Source organism: Xyrauchen texanus, chromosome 31 (assembly GCF_025860055.1).
Source record: "Xyrauchen texanus isolate HMW12.3.18 chromosome 31, RBS_HiC_50CHRs, whole genome shotgun sequence".
NCBI classification, from domain to species: domain Eukaryota; kingdom Metazoa; phylum Chordata; class Actinopteri; order Cypriniformes; family Catostomidae; genus Xyrauchen; species Xyrauchen texanus.
In genome coordinates this window covers 16,209,310-16,228,374 of record NC_068306.1, presented here as the reverse complement: position 1 = coordinate 16,228,374, position 19,065 = coordinate 16,209,310, and the positions used below count along the sequence as shown (strand labels likewise).

At 37.5% G+C, this 19,065-nt stretch overlaps 1 protein-coding gene across 3 annotated transcripts in view; it reads right to left on the bottom strand.

Annotated features, from left to right (window-relative positions):
* Positions 1 to 740: 740 nt before the first annotated feature.
* LOC127625450 (ankycorbin-like) overlaps positions 741 to 19,065 on the bottom strand; it is a 68,518-nt gene continuing 50,193 nt past the window's right edge. For 2 of the 3 annotated variants that reach the window (XM_052100747.1, XM_052100748.1), the window contains 11 exons: positions 14,458 to 14,564; positions 13,882 to 14,069; positions 12,960 to 12,985; positions 12,460 to 12,546; positions 7,878 to 7,967; positions 5,922 to 6,045; positions 5,306 to 5,403; positions 3,404 to 4,924; positions 3,143 to 3,295; positions 2,624 to 2,689; positions 741 to 2,472 (listed from right to left, as the gene is read on the bottom strand). In XM_052100747.1, the coding sequence (XP_051956707.1) occupies positions 2,395 to 2,472; positions 2,624 to 2,689; positions 3,143 to 3,295; positions 3,404 to 4,924; positions 5,306 to 5,403; positions 5,922 to 6,045; positions 7,878 to 7,967; positions 12,460 to 12,546; positions 12,960 to 12,985; positions 13,882 to 14,069; positions 14,458 to 14,564 (2,538 nt within the window). In that variant the 3' untranslated portion in view covers positions 741 to 2,394. The remainder of the gene's footprint in view (positions 2,473 to 2,623; positions 2,690 to 3,142; positions 3,296 to 3,403; positions 4,925 to 5,305; positions 5,404 to 5,921; positions 6,046 to 7,877; positions 7,968 to 12,459; positions 12,547 to 12,959; positions 12,986 to 13,881; positions 14,070 to 14,457; positions 14,565 to 19,065) is intronic. The other variant, XM_052100749.1, reaches the window with a different exon arrangement.

Here is a 19,065-nt window from a genome sequence, read left to right as displayed (position 1 = left end):
AGCTGGAAGTCAAACCCCAGAGTTTTAAACCTATAAAACACTATTAAACAATATTTCCATTTGCTGTCCATTTGATGGAATTAAAATATGCCCCAAAAGGGCCAGAGGGAATAGTGGTGACATTACCCAGAATTCGGCAGGCATCAAATCTAAGAGCATTGCAAACAGAAAATTCTGCTGCTGTATGTGATTGTGCGCTCTGACAGGCTATTGACTCTGGATCAGCATAAGCCTGCAGGCATTGACAGTTGCTCTCTTCACCAAAGAAGCATTTTTAATAAATTTAGTGGCCTTGTTTACCACAGCAACAATTATATATAATTACCAACAGGAAATTAAAGTCACATATTGAGCTATATTGTTCCTGTGTCCGAGCTTCTCTGAGACTTTTGCAAATTAAGACCTAAAAATACAAAACTTTTTTACAGCACAACTTTAACACAAAGCTCTGGGTGATTAAATATTTTATAAGTAAAACACGTTTCTAGGGGTATGTCCATGCAGTGACAACAAATGTTATTGGTAGTAACCCTACAGCTTTATTAAAACAAATAGCTGCTATTGTAGAATTACTGGTGTTTAACTCTAAGTGTTAATAATGGAGAAGTCACAGCAACTTTGTTTGATAAAAGGATGATCGAAAGCAAGCAAGTATTCCACTCCTAATCCCAAAATTATTTAAAAAGAAAGCATGTTTAAAAATGATGGAAGCAATTGAACAAGATTATTTTACTATACAGGTGTTTTAATTATTTTATCATCTCATACAACAGTCATATTTGCCATCTGATCTATAAATATTGTGTTTTCTTAGTGAAGTTTGTAAATGTATTGGCACTTAAAAAAATGGCTACAGCATTTAACTAGCAGGTTGTCTGGAAAGGTAGCTGATCAACAAAATCTGATTTAACAAAAGACTGCACTTTAAAGTGCTATTTCATACACAAGTCATGTGTGATGCATTGTCTGATGTTGATGCAATGTTGAACCTGAAATCATGAAAGTACAACAATTTACATGTAATGAGCAAGTCTTTAGTGCATAGTTAAAAATAACATATGCTCAACAAATGAATTGCATGTTTTCAAGTGCAACTGTACATTTCATATCTTAATACATAAAAAGTATGTTAGTTGCTTAGTGTCAAACACCCTCTGTGTGGCCCAAATGTAGGTAACACCTAAAGTGGGGGGATTCTGTAGATACTTTACCCTGATACATGTAAATTTATTCTGCCCATATAGCATTATCACGTCCATACCAAAGCCTTATTTGTTGCAAAACCACAACTACACTGAAGTGCTATGGTAAAACTCATCCCACACTGTTGTATGACACTCATTTTTAGTATATCACTAACTACAGTTATTTTTTAACATGCTGTGATTTAAAAAAGGCTACAAGTTTAGGATGTACAGGAAAATACAAATCTATAGTACAACTAATAACATATTTTACTACAGTGCAGCAACCTGGTATAACCAAGCAACAAAGCATAATGGAAAGAAATATAGTGCAGCTTCAAATGCTATATATTGAAAATATTACCATGGGCCTTAGAAATGCACAGAGGCACATGGACATAACATGGGCAAGTAAATGCTGGCTTTAAAGAAAGTCTAAGGCAGTGGTTCCCAACCCTGTTCCTGGATTTAACACACATTGGTTAGTGGAGACTCCAAGACCTGAATTGGGTGTGTCAGAAAAGGGAGATATACAAAATGTGCAGTGTTGGAGGGCCTCCAGGAACAGGGTTGGGAACCACTGGTCTAAGGAAAGTGCATTTGGCACATGGGCATTTTATCAAAGCACATACCCTGAAATAGTGGATAATTCAAAAAAGTCACAATGTCTTAGAACAAACATTGAACCGCTTCAGTTTTCACAGCATGCAGATACTACAACTAGTAGCAATTTTAGAAAATACACACTCCAACTGCATTTAAGAAAACACGGTTGTCATAGGTGAGTACCATTGAACTGCCTTGCAGGCCAAAGTACAGAACTAAAACGTACTTTACTTACTTACTTATTGTGCTTACTTTGTTATTGATAGGCATTCTAATGGAAACTAATAAACTAATTCTGATTACATTGTAACAAGATCCAATACTGATCATATTTCTTAAAAAAAAGAAAAAAAAAGAAATGGTTTTCAGGATACATTTAAAAAAATAGGTGCTGTAGATTGTGTTTTTTGTCTGGTACTGTATGACCAAGGAGATTTGTGCACATTTAGCAGGATTGATTGTTTCCTCTTTTCATTAATCATTTAAGTTCAAAATATTTTTCCATAATATGTTAGAATGACTAAATGCGTAGTGTTAACTGATGGATCCTTGACTAGAGATCACAGTTTTTGGCAGTTCATAAACAACTACAGTTTCAACTTCTTCACTTGGCCTCGGTTGGCATTTTGCACATTACAAGTATCTGTTTCAAAGCCTTTTGCACGTCTTCATCCATCTGACCCTAAAAAATAAAGTTTTCAGTTAAAATTGCTGTTTAACATTGTCAGAGAAAACAGAAATGTACATGATTATAAATGAACTTGAATACTCTTTTATGAATATTAACTCTTTACTATGAATTCAATATAAACCGATCAAAAATGAATACAGACCTGCACAGCATAGAGAAGATGCATTCGGTAGACTGAAACAATTTCATGGTGCTGTTTCTTAGACTCCTATTATAAAAAGAAGGTAAACACTGTGAATGCTATTCTGAAAACCAAAGTGAATGTAATGTATTCGATGCATTAGATATCTGTCATGCTCATACACAACATGTTTATGTTTATAAAACTCCTTTAGCTAAATTATTAAATGTTTAAGGGCATCATTTCAATAACAAAGTTTCTTTGTTATTTTTCCAATAGAGAAAATATTCATTCATCAAGCTTATTTATGGCAGAATCATAAAGTTTAAAAATGTTTGTTACTGAACAAATTCTGACAACCATTTCATTGCTGCTTATTGTTTATGCTAATATAACTTCAATCATATATTTCTATGTCTTAAACTCCACAATAAAAACTTTATATATTCTGAAATATTTATTATTATATTCTGATGTTCATGTTATTCCATTTATTCCTATGGAAAAGGAAAGACAGTGAAATCAAAACTTGTGACGTACAGCAAGTTCATATTGTAGTTGTTTGATCTGCTGTTGTAATAAATCCACCTGCTGGCTCTGTTGTCTCTTAGGGGTGCTGGTGGTATATGACAGCTGCGAAAGGCTGTTCAGAGCATCCTTCAACTTGATAACCTCCTTTGAAAACTCATCAATCTATAAAATATATAAATAAACAGCACTTTACTTTTTAATAGAACAAATCTTTACCAATTCACAAGAAAGGTGTGTGACTAATTAATCTAAGTCAGACAATCATTTCACCTTTTTATTTTTCTCTCTCTCAGTTTTCACATGGTTCTCCACCTGCTTCTTCAACTGAACAATGACAACCTGGGCCTCCCTGTACCTTGCATTTACTGCCTTGCATTCCTGTTCCCTACATACAGCAAGCTCCTGTGCAGCTTCTTTCTCATTTCTGCTGTCTTTCACTTCCTGCCATGCAGCAGTCACTTCCAGGGCCATCTCATCCTGCTTCAAAAGAGCACCCTTTAGCAGGTCATTCAGGTGACTTATCTCACCCTCCAGTGTCTCCCTCATTTGCTCATATTCCAGTCTGGATAACGAATCATCCGGAGTTACATCCTTCTCAACTGTCAGTCTATTTTGCAAAGCATCCACCTGCAAAGTTTTCTGGGCAAGCTGCTGTTGAAGAACTTCAACTTCGGCATCCAGGTTCTTGATGGCATTCCCCAAGGATGCCACCACCTGGGTGTGGTCTGCAATGGCTACAGATGCCTGGGCATGGTTCTCAGCATCTCGTTGAAGCTGGGCGATTTCTTTAAGTGCCGCTTGATGCTTGGCCTCCATGTCATTTAGAACGTTCTGAACGTCCTTCATCTTGAAAGCCAGCTCTTGAATTTTATGCTCGTGCTCCTCCTTGGAGCCACACTCCACATCTGACTTGTCCTTGGGCTCTGAAGCTTTGGCCTGCAGCTGGTTGCGGGCAGTGCTAAGCTCGCTTTTGGCCTCGCTATATGATTTCGAGAGCTCCAACAGCCGCTTCTGCAGGCCCTCAATAATCTCACTGAGCTCTGCCTTCATCTCCTCAAAGTCTTTGGCAGCAGCCTCAACGGGCACAGTGCCGCGAAGCGCCTCCTGAAGCATCTTGATCTCCTCTTGAGACTCCTTGTACTTATTGATCAACAGCACTTTCTCCTGGTTAATATTCTCCACCAAAGCATTGTAGGTGTTCTTCATGTCTTGACGCTCGTCCTCAGATAGATGACCTCTCTGGATCTGAGCCTGAAGATCCCTTATCAAAAAAGCATCCTGCTTTTGTTCCTCCTCTGACTTGGCCAACTTTCCCTTCAGTTCTTTTACCTCTTGCTCCAGGCAGCCCTTCAAATACTGAAACTTCTGTACCACATTGTCTTCTTCTCTACTTAAATCATCCCTCACCTCCTTGAGTGCCTGCAATTCTTGCAAAGCTTCTTGGTATTTTGGGGTATCTTGCAGTGTAGAGTCAGTATTGAGTCTGGCTTGAAGGGAGTGATTCTCCATTCTGGACTCTTGCAATTTGGTCTGTAGATTCTCCAGTGCATCCCGTAACAGCCCGATTTCTTCATCTGCACATAATTTTATGGCTTCTTTGTCCATCTCATGTTTGAGTGAGGAGCCACTGAGAGCAGACACCTTAGAGAGATCCTCTTCGTCACCCGTGATGATGTGCACATCACTGGAAACCTCAAAATCAGCATGAGTGGAGTGGTATGAGGCATTGGATTCAATGCTGTTTGGACGGGATCCACCCTGGCCTTCCTCTCCTTGGGGAGCTGGACGTTTCTGCAAGGTGAGAAAAGACAAACATTCATGAGAAGTTAATGGTTTACATCTCTAATTCAAAATGCTCTTCACTTAAAAGTTCACTAAGTTCATAGCTTCTTCCATTGGTCAGCATACAGGTAATCCTGCTCCAAACCTTTGTCATTGATTATGCCAATGTTGCTATGTTGGACCACTCAAACAAACAGAACAATACCACATGCAGTGTTTACACTTTTGGAAGATGAATGTCTTATAGATGTCTTTGCATAATAAACTGGGATAGGAGATAAGTTTTTAATTATTTAAAGGGATTTAAGGGATAAGTATTTTACATTTTCAAAAATTACATCAGTTTTAAAGTGGTACAGAAGTTATTAAGCGATTTTAAAAGCAATTTACCTTTATTATTTGGGAGAGCTGCTGGTTTTCCAGGGAGAGAGAAGATATTTTTGATTTCAAGGCTGCAATCAGCATTGAGGCCGCATTTCCACAGTGCTCTGTCTGCTTCAAAACAGAAGGATAAATGAGATTATCTTGTGACATTAACTTTTTTAGGGCCCTAGACACCAAGAACTCACTTCAACCATAAAACTGATTCCCTGTGATGCGATACTACACAGAGAGAACACATACATGCCACCAACAAAATTTCCTAACATAAGAACCTCTTTGATGAACATGATTACTGAACACAAAACCCAGCATCTCTGGGCTTTGAGGTTTTAGAAGCTTACTCAAGACTTTGTATGATCAGGTTACAAAGACCCATGGGTTTGCGTCAGTAGATGAAATTCAAACACAAAGTGCGAACTTAAATAAAACAGTCTTGATTGGCACAATTAAGGCCAAATCAGTGGTGTTAGTGATAGCTCTGCCCATGTGTCCCCTAAAGCAAGGTCCTTTACCTGGCCAGGGCCAGTAAAAATGCAGCTGTTAAAATGGGTTCCAGAGAGCAAAAGTGGCTGATGATCAAAGCGGCTGCCATATGAAGGAATATTAAAGGGCTGTGCTGTACTCGCCTTAGGCTCAGTCTGCTCCACAATCCGCTTCAGATCTTCAATGGTCTCAAGCAGTATGCTCTTTTCTTCGTGCAGCTTTTCTATCTCCTCCTTTAGTGCAGCACTCGTTAGCTCCCCCTCCTAAATAAACAGGAAGTAACGAATGCCCAGTCTATAAACACATGTTCTTCAGATCATTGAACAATGCAAAAAACAGCAAAATGGATATGCTTAACTGTAGAACAAAGGCTTTTGTTTCTAATTGATCATTTCAAAACCAAGTACCAGTTTAGGCAGCTAATTAGGCTTTGAATCACATCTAATGTGTATTTTGAAAAGCACTATACAAAAAAACTCAGCAAAAAAAATAAACGTCCTCTCATTTTCAGCTGCTTTTATTTTCAGCAAACTTAACATGTGTAAATATTTGTATGAACATAAAAAGATTAAAAAACTAAGACATATACTGAACAAGTTTCACAGAAATGGAATTATGTATCTCTGAACAAAATCAAAAAGTAAAAGTATCTGGTGTAGCCACCAGCTGCATTAAGTACGGCAGTGCATCTTCTCCTCCAAGGCATTTGCAAGATCCCAGACATTTCTGGGGGGATATGGCCCTAGCCCTCACCCTCCGATTAAACAGTTCCCAGACAAGCTCAATGGGATTGAGATCCGGGCTCTTCACTGCCCATGGCAAAACACTGACATTCCTGTCTTACAGGAAATAATGCACAGAACGAGCAGTATGGCTGGTGGCATTGTCTTGCTGGAGAGTCATGTCCGGATGAGCCTGCAGGAAGGGTACTACATGAGGGAGGAGGATGTCTTTCCTTTAACACACAGCATTGAGATTGCCTGCAATGACAACAAGCTCAGTCCGATGATGCTGTGGCACACCGCCCCAGACCATAACGGACCCCCAACTCCAAATTGATCTCACTCCAGAGTACAGGCCTCGGTGTAACCCTCATTCCTTAGATGATAAACGCGAGTCCGACCATCACCCCTGGTGAGACAAAACCACGACTCATTGGTGAAGAGCACTTTTTGCCAGTCCTGTCTGGTCCAGTGAAGGTGAGTTTATGCCCATAGGCAATGTTGTTGCTGATGATGTCTGGTAAGGACCAGCCTTACAACAGGCCTACAAGCCCTCAGTCCAGCCTCTCTCAGCCTATTGCGGACAGTCTGAGCACTGATGGAGGGATTGTGCATTCCTGTCTAACGCGGACAGTTGTTGATGCCAACCTGTACCTGTCCCACAGGTGTGATATTCGGATGTATCGATCCTGTGCAGGTGTTGTTACACATTCTCTGCCACAGCGAGGATGATCAGCTGTCCTTCCTGTCTCCCTGTAGCACTGTCTTAGGCATCTCACAGTATGGACATTGCAATTTATTGCACTGGCCACATCTGCTGTCCTCATGCCTCCATGCAGTATGCCTAAGGCATGTTCACGCAGATGAGAAGGGACCCTGGGCATCTTTCTTTTGGCGTTTTTCAGAGTCAGTAGAAAGGTCTGTTTAGTGTCCTAAGTTTTTATAACTGTGACCATAATTGCCTACCGTCTGTAAGCCATTAGTGTCTTAACGAACATTCCACAGGTGCATGTTCATTAATTGTTCATGGTTCATTGAACAAGCATGGAAAACTTTGTTTAAACTCTTTACAATAAAGATCTGTAAAGTTATTTGGATTTTTACAAAATTATCTTTAAAATACAGTGTCCTGAAAAAGGGACATTTCTTTTTTTGCTGTGCATTTACATTTGAAATTTTTTCAATTACTTTTTAAGATTTTGATAATTTCTGTGATTTTTCCAGGCCTGGAAATCACAATTTTTAAATGTCCTGTTTTTCCAATGACCATGGGAACCCTGTTACTAGCATTTTTATAAATTATTATTTCAAAAGTTTTTTTATATATATTTTTACTTGTACTGATGTTTCTTAATGCCACTCCAAAATTTTACCTTGAAATTGAATCTCTTAGATGAATCCCTTTTACTTGACAAAGGAGTTTCAGATGGAGTAAAGAAAGGTGGTGAGACCATACCAGCCATCTGAAAAATATTACAAAGTAACAGTTAACATTGGAATAACAGACGTAGCAGTTAAAATAGTGTAAAAAGGAAGTTCACCCAAAAATGAAAAATACCCCCATGTTGTTCCAAACCATATGACTTTTTTTCCTTCAACAGAACACAAAAAATTTACTGTATTTAAAAAATTGTTTTACAACTGCTGATTTCCATACAATAGCAGTTTATAGTCAGTCACTCTACAGCTTAAAAAGCCCCTAAATAGTGTCATAAAGTAGTTCTAATGACTCATGCATCCTTTTCGAAGACTTCTGAGGGCATAAAATCACTTTGACTAAAAGTCATGAGTTGATAATTATTTTATTTTAGAGTGAATAACGACTACTTGCATGACACTTTTGGGTGCATTTTTAAGCTTTAAAGTGAGTCACTATCTATATACTATAACAGGGTTGCTGCAAAGCTTTTTAAATAAAATTGAAGACTTTAAGACCTTTTTCCAAGACCTGAACAAATAAAATGAATACTGTATCACCATACCAAAACAAACCAACACAATCTCAAATAAATCATGTTTCACAGACTCTTACAGACAGGGGCACACATTCAACATGGCCTTAACATTGCTTATCAATAAAACAGGGTAGGCTATATGCGGTTCAGAAACAACATAGAAAGCCGAAGAGAAGGAAGTCAGCTGATAACCCATTCATCGAAGGTTTAGTAAACAGTATATATAACTGAGAATATAAGTTTCCATTCCCTTTTGTCTCATGAATCTTCACACCCTTTAGTAATTTATACAAATATAAGAGATAAAAGATTGTTTTTAATTTAATACTGCTCTTCAGAATCTACATTACAGATATTTACATAAAGTATAGTATGCATATAGTAGTGTGTTGTCTTCTTGAGCATCAATGAACGTTTGTACCTTGTGTAATAGTTGTTTACAAGTCCCTTAATTGTCCTAAGTGTCAAAAGCTTGATTATATATAGCTAAAGTGCATCCGGAAAGTATTCACAGCGCTTCACTTTTTCCACATTTTGTTATATTACAGCCTTATTCCAAAACGGACTAAATTCATTATTTTCCTCAAAATTCAACAAACAATACCCCATAATGACAACTTGAAAAAGGTTTGTTTGAAATGTATTAAAAATGATTAAAAAAAAAATCACATGTGCATAAGTATTCACAGCCTTTGCCATGACACTCAAAATTTAGCTCAGGTGCATCCTGTTTCCACCGATCATCCTTGAGATGTTTCTACAACTTGATTGGAGTCCACCTATGGTAAATTCAGTTGATTGGACATGATTTGGAAAGGCACACACCTGTCTATATAAGGTCCCACAGTTAACAGTGCATGTCAGAGCACAAACCAAGCCATGAAGTCCAAGGAATTGTCTGTAGACCTCCGAGACAGGATTGTATCGAGGCACAGATCTGGGGAAGGGTAGAGAAAAATGTCTGCAGCATTGAAGGTCCCAATGAGCACAGTGGTCTCCATCATCCATAAATGGAAGAAGTTTGGAACCACCAGGACACTTCCTAGAGCTGGCCGCCCGGCCAAACTGAGCGATCGGGGGAGAAGGGCCTTAGTCAGGGAGGTGACCAAGAACCTGATGGTCACTCTGACAGAGCTCCAGCATTTCTCTGTGGAGAGAGGAGAACCTTCTAGAACAACAACCATCTCTGCAGCACTTCACCAATCAGGCCTGTATGGTAGAGCGGCCAGACGGAAGCCACTCCTCAGTAAAAGGCACATGACAGCATACCTGGAGTTTGCTGTGGGGATGTTTTTCAGCGGCAGGAACTGGCAGACTAGTCCGGATCAAGGGAAAGATGAATGCAGCAATGTACAGCGACATCCTTGATAAAAACCTGCTCCAGAGCGCTCTGGACCTCAGAATGGGGTGAAGGTTCATCTTCCAACAGGACAACGACCCTAAGCACACAGCCAAGATAACAAAGGAGTGGCTACGGGACAACTCTGTGAATGTCCTTGAGTGGCCCAGCCAGAGCCCAGACTTGAACCCGATTGAACATCTCTGGAGAGATCTGAAAATGGCTGTGCACCGACGCGCCCCATCCAGCCTGATGGAGCTTGAGAGGTCCTGCAAAGAAGAATGCGAGAAACTGCCCAAAATAGGTGTGCTAAGCTTGTAGCATCATACACAATAAGCAGGGATGCACCGAAATTTCATCTGCCTAAAATTTTCAGCCAAAAAGGCACTTTCGGTTTTTGGCCGAAAAACAGTGCAGAATCGCATGATCTTGATGAGCTTTCAGACAGGAGAGACTGTCAGAAAGTTTAGCAACTTTTGTTCTTGAAGAGAAACCTGTCCCTTGTACTTAAATAGAATCCGGTCCAATATGATGTGTAAACAAATTACATACAAATTTGTGTAGACCTGCAACACTTGTTCTTCACTTGAGGCTACATATGTCTACAGTTTGAGGTTGGATTTAGTTCTGTTACTGCTGTCATGCACTGTTGTTTTTTACAATAATTTTCACTTAAAGTAGACATACGTTTACATAAACAGAATAGAGGCCCTCTGCCATTCTGTGTTTTGCCTGTTGTTTTAATTAAAAAGACCTGCATATTTAAACTTTTTGAAAGATGCTAGCCTTTTGAAAGATGCTAGCTAAGTTCATTACTTGACTGTTGTTTTGCATACAATAGTTTTCTAAAACTTTACATTATTTGGATAGTTGTTAATAAAATCTGTAAAATTTGATTGTTACAGAACTGAATGAATAATATTTAATATTGTTTTAATATATTTTCTGTCCAATTTTGGTGTGTTACTTTCGATAAAAGTGTGATTATTTTATTGGTTTGTAGTTTTTCACTTCAGATTCATTAAATTCATGAAATTAATGAAAAAGTATAATATTAATACAATTATACACTTTTAATTTTTAAATAGGTAAAATTTCGGTTTTCGGCCAAGTGAATCCTGGAGTTTCGGTTTCGGCCCAGAATTTAAATTTCGGTGCATCTCTAACAATAAGACTTGTGGCTGTAATTGGTACCAAAGGTGCTTCAACAAAGTATTGAGCAAAGGCTGTGAATACTTATGTACGTGTGATTTTTTTAATTTTTTTTATTTTTAATAAATTTGCAAAGATTTCAAACAAACTTCTTTCACGTCATTATGGGGTATTGTTTGTAGAATTTTAAGGAAAATAATGAATTTCATCCATTTTGGAATAAGGCTGTAACATAACAAAATGTGGAAAAAGTGAAGCTCTTTGAATACTTTCCGGATGCTCTGTATATATATATAATTTTAGTTGTTTTATAATATGATCTTTATAAAATATAATACAAGTCTTTCTTTACTGTTACTGGATGGACCAGACACAGAGACTACAATCGTGCAAATTGAATTGAGTTATTGTCCAATCTCAATCAATAATTACCAGAAGAAAAAAAAGTGGTACACAATACAAGACTTTTATAAAAAAGCCAGGAATACACATGGGACATCTGAAATGTCTGCGCTCCCAGTTGTGAGCTCACTGATGGCTTATTCGCTGAGAAAGTGAATCTGATTCAAACTGCTAACCTGAGCTCCTAAGTTCAAACCCTCAGTTCTTTTCGGGTGATCCATGAAAAAGATCCGGTTCAAAAGAGTAATTTATTCACAACTCTCTCATGCTGGTTTTGATGTTGCTTGCGGTGCGGCGAGCTAGTCAGAAACAGAACGGGTGAAAAGTGGCGCGAGACACACTGGTGGTGCGTGCTCTAAAAATATATGCAATAACTCACAAGATGATGTCTGACAAAACCAAATATATGAATGCACACAACCCAACTGTCAACAGACGCAATCGCAATCAATTATTACAATTAAACGCTGTCATATTTCATCAATACTATATCTTTAGTGATCGCTTGTCATAAATTTCAGATATGGCTTAATGAGTGTGAACTGCTCTGCAACAACTGAAAACACTCACAAGCCATCGTGTGCTTGGAAAAAATACAACAATGCCGCATTTTCACTCAGTGGGATGCAGCGCATGCATTTATTTAATTAAAATGTATTCTTTTGAAGTTTGATAATCACATTAGGTAATATCACTATTCCTGTCTTTCTGTTCACAAATGTAAGACCTCTTTAAATAAAGATTAAGACTTTTGTTGTATCATTTAAGATATAAGACATTTTAAGACCTTACATTTGGGGAAACAGAATTTAAGACATTTTAAGACTTACGAATCTGCAGGAACCCTGATGGAAATCATTTCATTTTGTGTTATGTGGGAGACAGTTTAGAATGACATGAGGGTGAGTAAATAATGACAGACTTTTCACACAGAGACAGTTACACTGAATACATTTAAAGTAGCTAATCATGAGCAAATGATTTAGAAATCATGATATAAATAATCACATCTTTCAACTGAGATTGAAATTCAATTGGGATTTCTGCAGCAACAGTTCATGACCAATCACAGACTCAGCACTCTGTTTGTTTGATTGTTTGTTTTACCTGGATTGGGCTAATGGGAGGAGGAGGTGCTTTTCTCTTTTTGGGGGTGGAGCTTCTGTCCTCATTTAGCTTAGCCATTTGGCCATGCTGAGATTGTGTGCGTGATAAAAAAAAAAAAGTGGCAAAGAGAGAGAGAGGGGAAGATGATGCAAAGTGTTTTAAGTGATTAGTGGAAACATCTGTGCATACTTAGTTAGGGAACAGAAGTTTTTTTTTTTTTTTTTAATCACTACTTGATGTGACACAAGCCAATGCATGTTTCTACAATTGTATTGGGATAATAAAAGAATACTTAATCAAAACTTGCGTGCCAAGTTAAAAAGGACACTACAGCAGCTGGTATGTTACTAGTGAACTATGGATTGCAAATTGTGAATTTTAAGCATCTAGCATTGACTAAAATTCCTTTCCAGGTTCTGAGATTTGTCAATCAGAAAATGAAGAAAACCAACTGAGGTCTGAGGAAGTGAAAGTAAATTAAAAGAAAGGTACTTGCTTACCTTAGGGGTTCTTGTGGCACTCATATCTGCTCATACAAAGATAAAAAATAGGGAGAAAAACATGAAATGGGGATATGATTTTTTAATTTTTAAATGGCATGTTATTGCCTGTTGCTAACATTGGTTATGCTGTCCTAATCTTTTCCCTTTTATGTCACAGTGAGTGAGTTATGAGTAATTCATTTTTGATTCATTATAAGTGCCCTTCACTCACTTGACATCTTCTCTAGATGGCAATGTTGAGCCAAAAAGCTCAGTGTGACTTCAACTTGATGGGATTTGTACAGTTTGACCATAAGAGTCATACTGATATGGTGACATTGATATGGTGTCTCAGAGAAAATGGGTATTCTGGAGATACTTTTGAAAGAAAACATTTACTAGATAATTAACTGAAGCTGCCTTGTGTCTTATTTTGCATGAACAGATTTTACAATAAAGGTATGTGAATAAATCTATTTCTGTTCTTAAAAGGGTTAAGTTGCCGAAGTAGGATCATTTTAAAGGGTTTTATCGATATAGGTCATTACAGAATCACAAAACCAAATGCTCCTGCTGTAAAATGCATTGATCCTGACTGATGTGTTTTTATCATTATGACAATATTGGTGGCCAATGAAACAGAAACACTTTACATTACAATGTCCATACTACACATAGTAAATGCTACTATGAATATTACATATAAATTACTATAGGGATAGCAATAACTATGTGGTATCACAAGCTATTCCACAAAATAATTACACATGAAGAATATGCACTGCTTTAGTGTTATTCAATTCTTATGTACTGTAATAAAACCATCAGATAAACAAACATATAAAGTATAAATAATGGCAGTTTATTCATAACATAATACTTTGTAATGTTACAGTTAAATAATTTAACTGACATCAAGTTGGAGTTCAGCTGAGATTACCTGACTCAGACTGCTGTCTGTGGAGGGCTGTATTGAGAATAGTTCGGACTTCACTGTTGCCTGAAAGTTTGGCATAATGCAGTACATCTTGGCCCAGCGAGTCCACCATGCCCAGGTCAGCTCCCCTCTGCACAAGCAGCTCTATGGCAGCCAGACAGCTGCTTTCACTAGCTAACATAACTGCAGTTCTGTTTGAATAACAGCACATCACATATTTTCTGTCTTAAAATAGATTAAACTACAATGCAACACTTAAGTTACACTTCTTTGGCAAATTTAAGCAATACATTTGGACAATTTGCTATGATTTTGTATCAACAAATTATATTACACTGTGTCCAAACTAGGTGTGATGAGACTGACTAGGTGTGATCAAAGCAATTTGCCTGTACACACTGCAATCAAAATGTCACAGTATCTTCACAGTAATGGATGGTTTGGAGAAAATCGGAGATGTTATTCTAAGGACTAACAATTCACTATATGTAATGCTAACTGAAGAAATGGGTAACTTTGGAATTGAGAAACTTTTTAGTTCAGCGGTCTCAAAAGTATGACTGTTGATCAAAGACATACCTGCCGTTTTTGTCACAAGCGTTGACGTCAGCACCACAGTCCAACAAACTCTGGCAGACTTCTGCGTGTGCATGTCTGGATGACAAAAGAAGGGGCGTCAAGCCATCCTAAATGACAAAGAGCAACGAGTCAACATTGTTTTCCTTCAAATGCCATCATCTGCATGTTAAGAAACCGCAATACAGTAACAGAGAGTACATTAGACAGAAGTGGCATCAAATGGTGGGCTCCAAAAATCAGACAATCACCATAAACATCATCCATACGACACCGGCTGTTAATGTCTTCTAAAGTGATACAATCTCTTTTGGTGCAAAAAAGATAAATATTTAATACCTTTAACCCTAAATCATGCTTCCAGTGAGCATTTGATACACGCGAGAACTGACGCAAAGTGCGTTCAACTGAGGAGGAATGCTATATAGTATTTTGGATGGTTTTGTTTTAGATCTGTATTTATCTTTTCTTTACTCACAATGGTATGTTTGTGTGCTTATCCTGGATGTCTCAACCGAGTGGAGAATGTGAGATTACCTCGGTATCCATGGCAATGAGAATAAGTCACACGAGAGACCGCTTGGACTCCACCCTCTCGTGAAGCGTTGCATTATATTTAAAATATTTACATATTGATATTTTTTTCACACCAAAAGTGACATTAATTTAACATCTGATGTCGTATGGATGACGTTTATGCTGACTGTCTGTGATTTTTGGAGCTTCAAAAGAGAAATCCTCCATTCACTTGCATGTTAAGGACTTACTCAGCTAAGGTATTTTTCTATTTTTCTTCAAATGTGTTCTGGTGAAGAAAGAATGTCATGCACACCTGGGATATCATGAGGGTGGGTAAAACATTTGAGAATTAAAATTTTTGGGTGAACTATCTGTGGCAGGGTTGAGGGCGGGGCCGGGTCGTGATCATACACACCCGGTCCCGTATTAGGCTAATCAAGCCTCCGAGGTTAAAAGGTTGACTGCAGAGTATCGTGCGTGAGAGAGAGATCATTTACGGACATGTCCGTCATGTGTGCGTTTATGTGGTCTTTTGAGTTTATCATTAAAACTATCATTTATATTGAAAAGCCGGTTCTCGCCGCCTCCTTTCCATTGATCCCTTTACACTATCCTTTTAAGGACACTGGAGTGTTATCAGCAATTGTACTACAGCTTCAATCAAGAAAAACAAAATCATAAAGTAATGCATTGAATATGAACTCTAAAATATGTAAAGGAATAGTGCACCCAAAAATGATAATATTGTCATCATTTGCTCACCTTCATGTTGTTCCAAAACCATATAGCTTAATTACCTCTATGTAACACAAAAGAAGATGACAGCCTCAGTCACCACTTTCATTAAATAGGCAAATATGTGATAAAACTAAATGGTTACATTCAAACATTCTGCTGAACATCTCATCTTGTGTTCCACAGAAAAAAAGAAAGTAATCTGGAAAAGGGTGAGTAAATGAGGAAAGAAATGTCATTTTTGAGTGCAGATGTGATTTGCCCTTCTTTTCAAAATTTCCTTGGGCAAACAAAGCAACAATCCTTTAAATAAGAGAGGTAGAGTTCAACGCACACCCTGCTAGACTTGCCTGCTACACACTCTCATTGCAAAATCATAAGGATTTATACAACTTTTCTAAATTTGGCTAATTCTTATGATATCGTACGTCTGCACTCGTATGAATTCGTACGACTTTCACTACATCCAACAGTCGCTGGACATCGTTTCCATCTAATACGTGACAATTAATTGCTTCTGTCACACACAAGAGCTTCCTATCATGTTTACACAATCTAATGATTGGTAAGGTTTAGATAAGGGTATAATATTAATAAGCATGTCCTTAACGCCTCGTGCACGAATCTCGCATTTATTTCCGCTTTAGCTATCTAGGCATTTGCATGTGATGAAATCGTAAAAATGTATACAAACGAACTTGTACAAAATCATCCAAAATAGTCAATTCGTAAAATATGTACAAATTTTCATGAGACTGGGTTGTGCCACAAATCATCATTTTCACATGCTTTACGTGCAAACCAGCTTACCGCTGTTTGGATACTAAGTGGTACTATGAGGTAATTTTCATTAAGCAATAGCCTACACAATAATGCAAGGCAGCTTGATTTCAAAGTTTGAAATGTATTTTTTATTTATTTTAAGTTCAATTAAAATGTGTGTTGTTCAACTTTCGGAAAGATGGCTTTTCAACAGTTGTAAAGGGCAACATCTCTTTAGCAACAAACTTACTTCATCCGTGCATTCTCTCCATCATGGCTACCTGTCGGGTATTTCATTGTCCGGGCAAATACATCGCTTATTGCGTGCGGGTTGTTGCAGGTTTAATGTTGGTGTTATATTCTCTTTCATCCCAGGACCCAGTTTAGCTGCTATTCTTGCTTAAGTGATTTTGCATTAAAAATTGTAGTCATTTATTTAAACTTAAACCAAAAGACATTTCTAAATTCAAATTGCACTTCAAACGAAATGAAAAAGCAAGTAAAATATTGGTAAAATATATAAATAATGTATAACCACCATTCCATTTACCATCACACAATTATCCATCTATGACAACAGGTGGAAAATTACTAATACAAATTAAGATCTAAAAACAATTATAAATGTAAACATATTAATTATAATGATAATAATAATCACTGAAACATAAATCCTGGTTCGAGGTGAATGTGTTTTTGTATTATTTTATGATTTAATCACAGATGTATAGGATATATATATATAAAAAAAGTTGCGCTCACAACAAACTGCTCTGTGGAAATAAAGCGAAGTGAACTCAGAGCAGTTCCTGAGCTGAGATGGTCTGAGGTCATTTGTAGCATTCTCATCGATACTATTCTTTCAAAAAAAAAAAAAAGACATAAACAAAGAAAGTGTGCAAACCCTTTTCATACGAGTTTTCCATGAGACTGCACACCCCCGAACAAACAGCACGTCAGACATGCACAGTCTTTTCTGTCATTTGTTCTTAAAAATATAATAAAGAGTGTTTCTTCAAGCATGTGTCTGTGTGTCTAACAGCATTTCTTGTGTCATACCAAATCCGAGATGTCTTACAGTTACCCACCATGCACATTATCGTTACCTGCAATTAAACGTCTTCTGTCAGTGCGTGCACTTTGCTGCCTGTGTAATTAGATATGTTGTTAAAGAACATCTAGCTTTCAGTGTTATTTAGGTTCATTTATCATAGATCACAAACTCTTCATTAGGCAACAAGTTTTTATTTAAGGCTATTCTATTTGTTAGGCTATTGTACTGATATTGGAATTTCCATTCATAATATTTCCCCCTATTACCTGGTATAAAATTTCACACCGGTGTTGTCCCCTGTTCCGAGTAAAACTGGTAACACCGTAAACCATGGCAAGACTACACCCTGCCACCTCAGAGATCACAGAAGGATCTACCAATTATTCCAGTGCAAGAGAAACCGATACCTCATCAAAAGTGCATTCAGGGTGACAGAGCTGAATCTGAGCAGGAACCAGAAAATTAAACCCTGATTCTGTAGAAGCAGTGCACAAATGCATTTAGATACTCAGAAGAGTGATAACTGGTACAGCAACAATAAGAGATACATTTCGAATGTGTCTGTGTATTCAGAATACTGTGATAAGCTATGCCATATTAAGGAAAGAGTCAAGGAAATTGTTTTAAAAGCAGCATGTAAAGTTTTGAATTCTGTTGATTTATTATGGCTGTGACTAAAAACTGCATTAGAAAAACATCCACAAGACTAAGTATTAATGGCCAGAGTTTTCCCAGAAGGAGGGGGGCAGATCTAGACTTTCAGTGGAAACTCACAACATGGTGCTTTTTCTCAGTGAGGTGAGAGGAAACAATGAGTGTTAGTGCTAATATATGGGAAAGACACACCAAAGAGTGTCTGTGTGAGACACCCCAAAAGATTCAAAGTCCTCTTTGGATGATTATAGTGCTAGTTGTTTTGCATTTTAAAACCACTGAATCCTTAGTCGTTGCAATTCAGGGGATGATTTCAGCTCATATAGCATAAAGTAGAGAAAATAAAATTATTAAGCACAATCTAAAGTAAGCCTGGCTGACACTGGCAGACATCCAATAGCAGGACAAGATTAAATTAACAAGCTAAAGACATTTGAAATTTCAGCACAAAATCTGTTTCTATGTTTTTGGACTATAATGGGGTATTTACAGACCTTTGTGATTACACATCACAAAATCATTTGTGATCATTGTAAATCAACACCATGTTGTAACATTGTTTTTAAAAAGTTAGAGCATTTTTACATTCTGGGAAAGATTCCAATGAAATTATTAAACTCAGTATTCATCACTATAACATTATTTCTCAAGGTCTTAGATATATTTACCTTTAGCTAAAAAGCATGCAGTTTTCCTCCAAATGACAAAAGACATTAATCCCAATTAATTAGTTCATAACAGCATCTACACTGATCAACACAGCACTAGCAGCTACAGAGGTTTGCATACTACATACTCACAGAGGGCATTTACAACTGTGCCAACTTTGCAATGTTGGCAATTATTAGCATAATTGTAGCAGCAAAGATTGGATTTGCTCACACAAT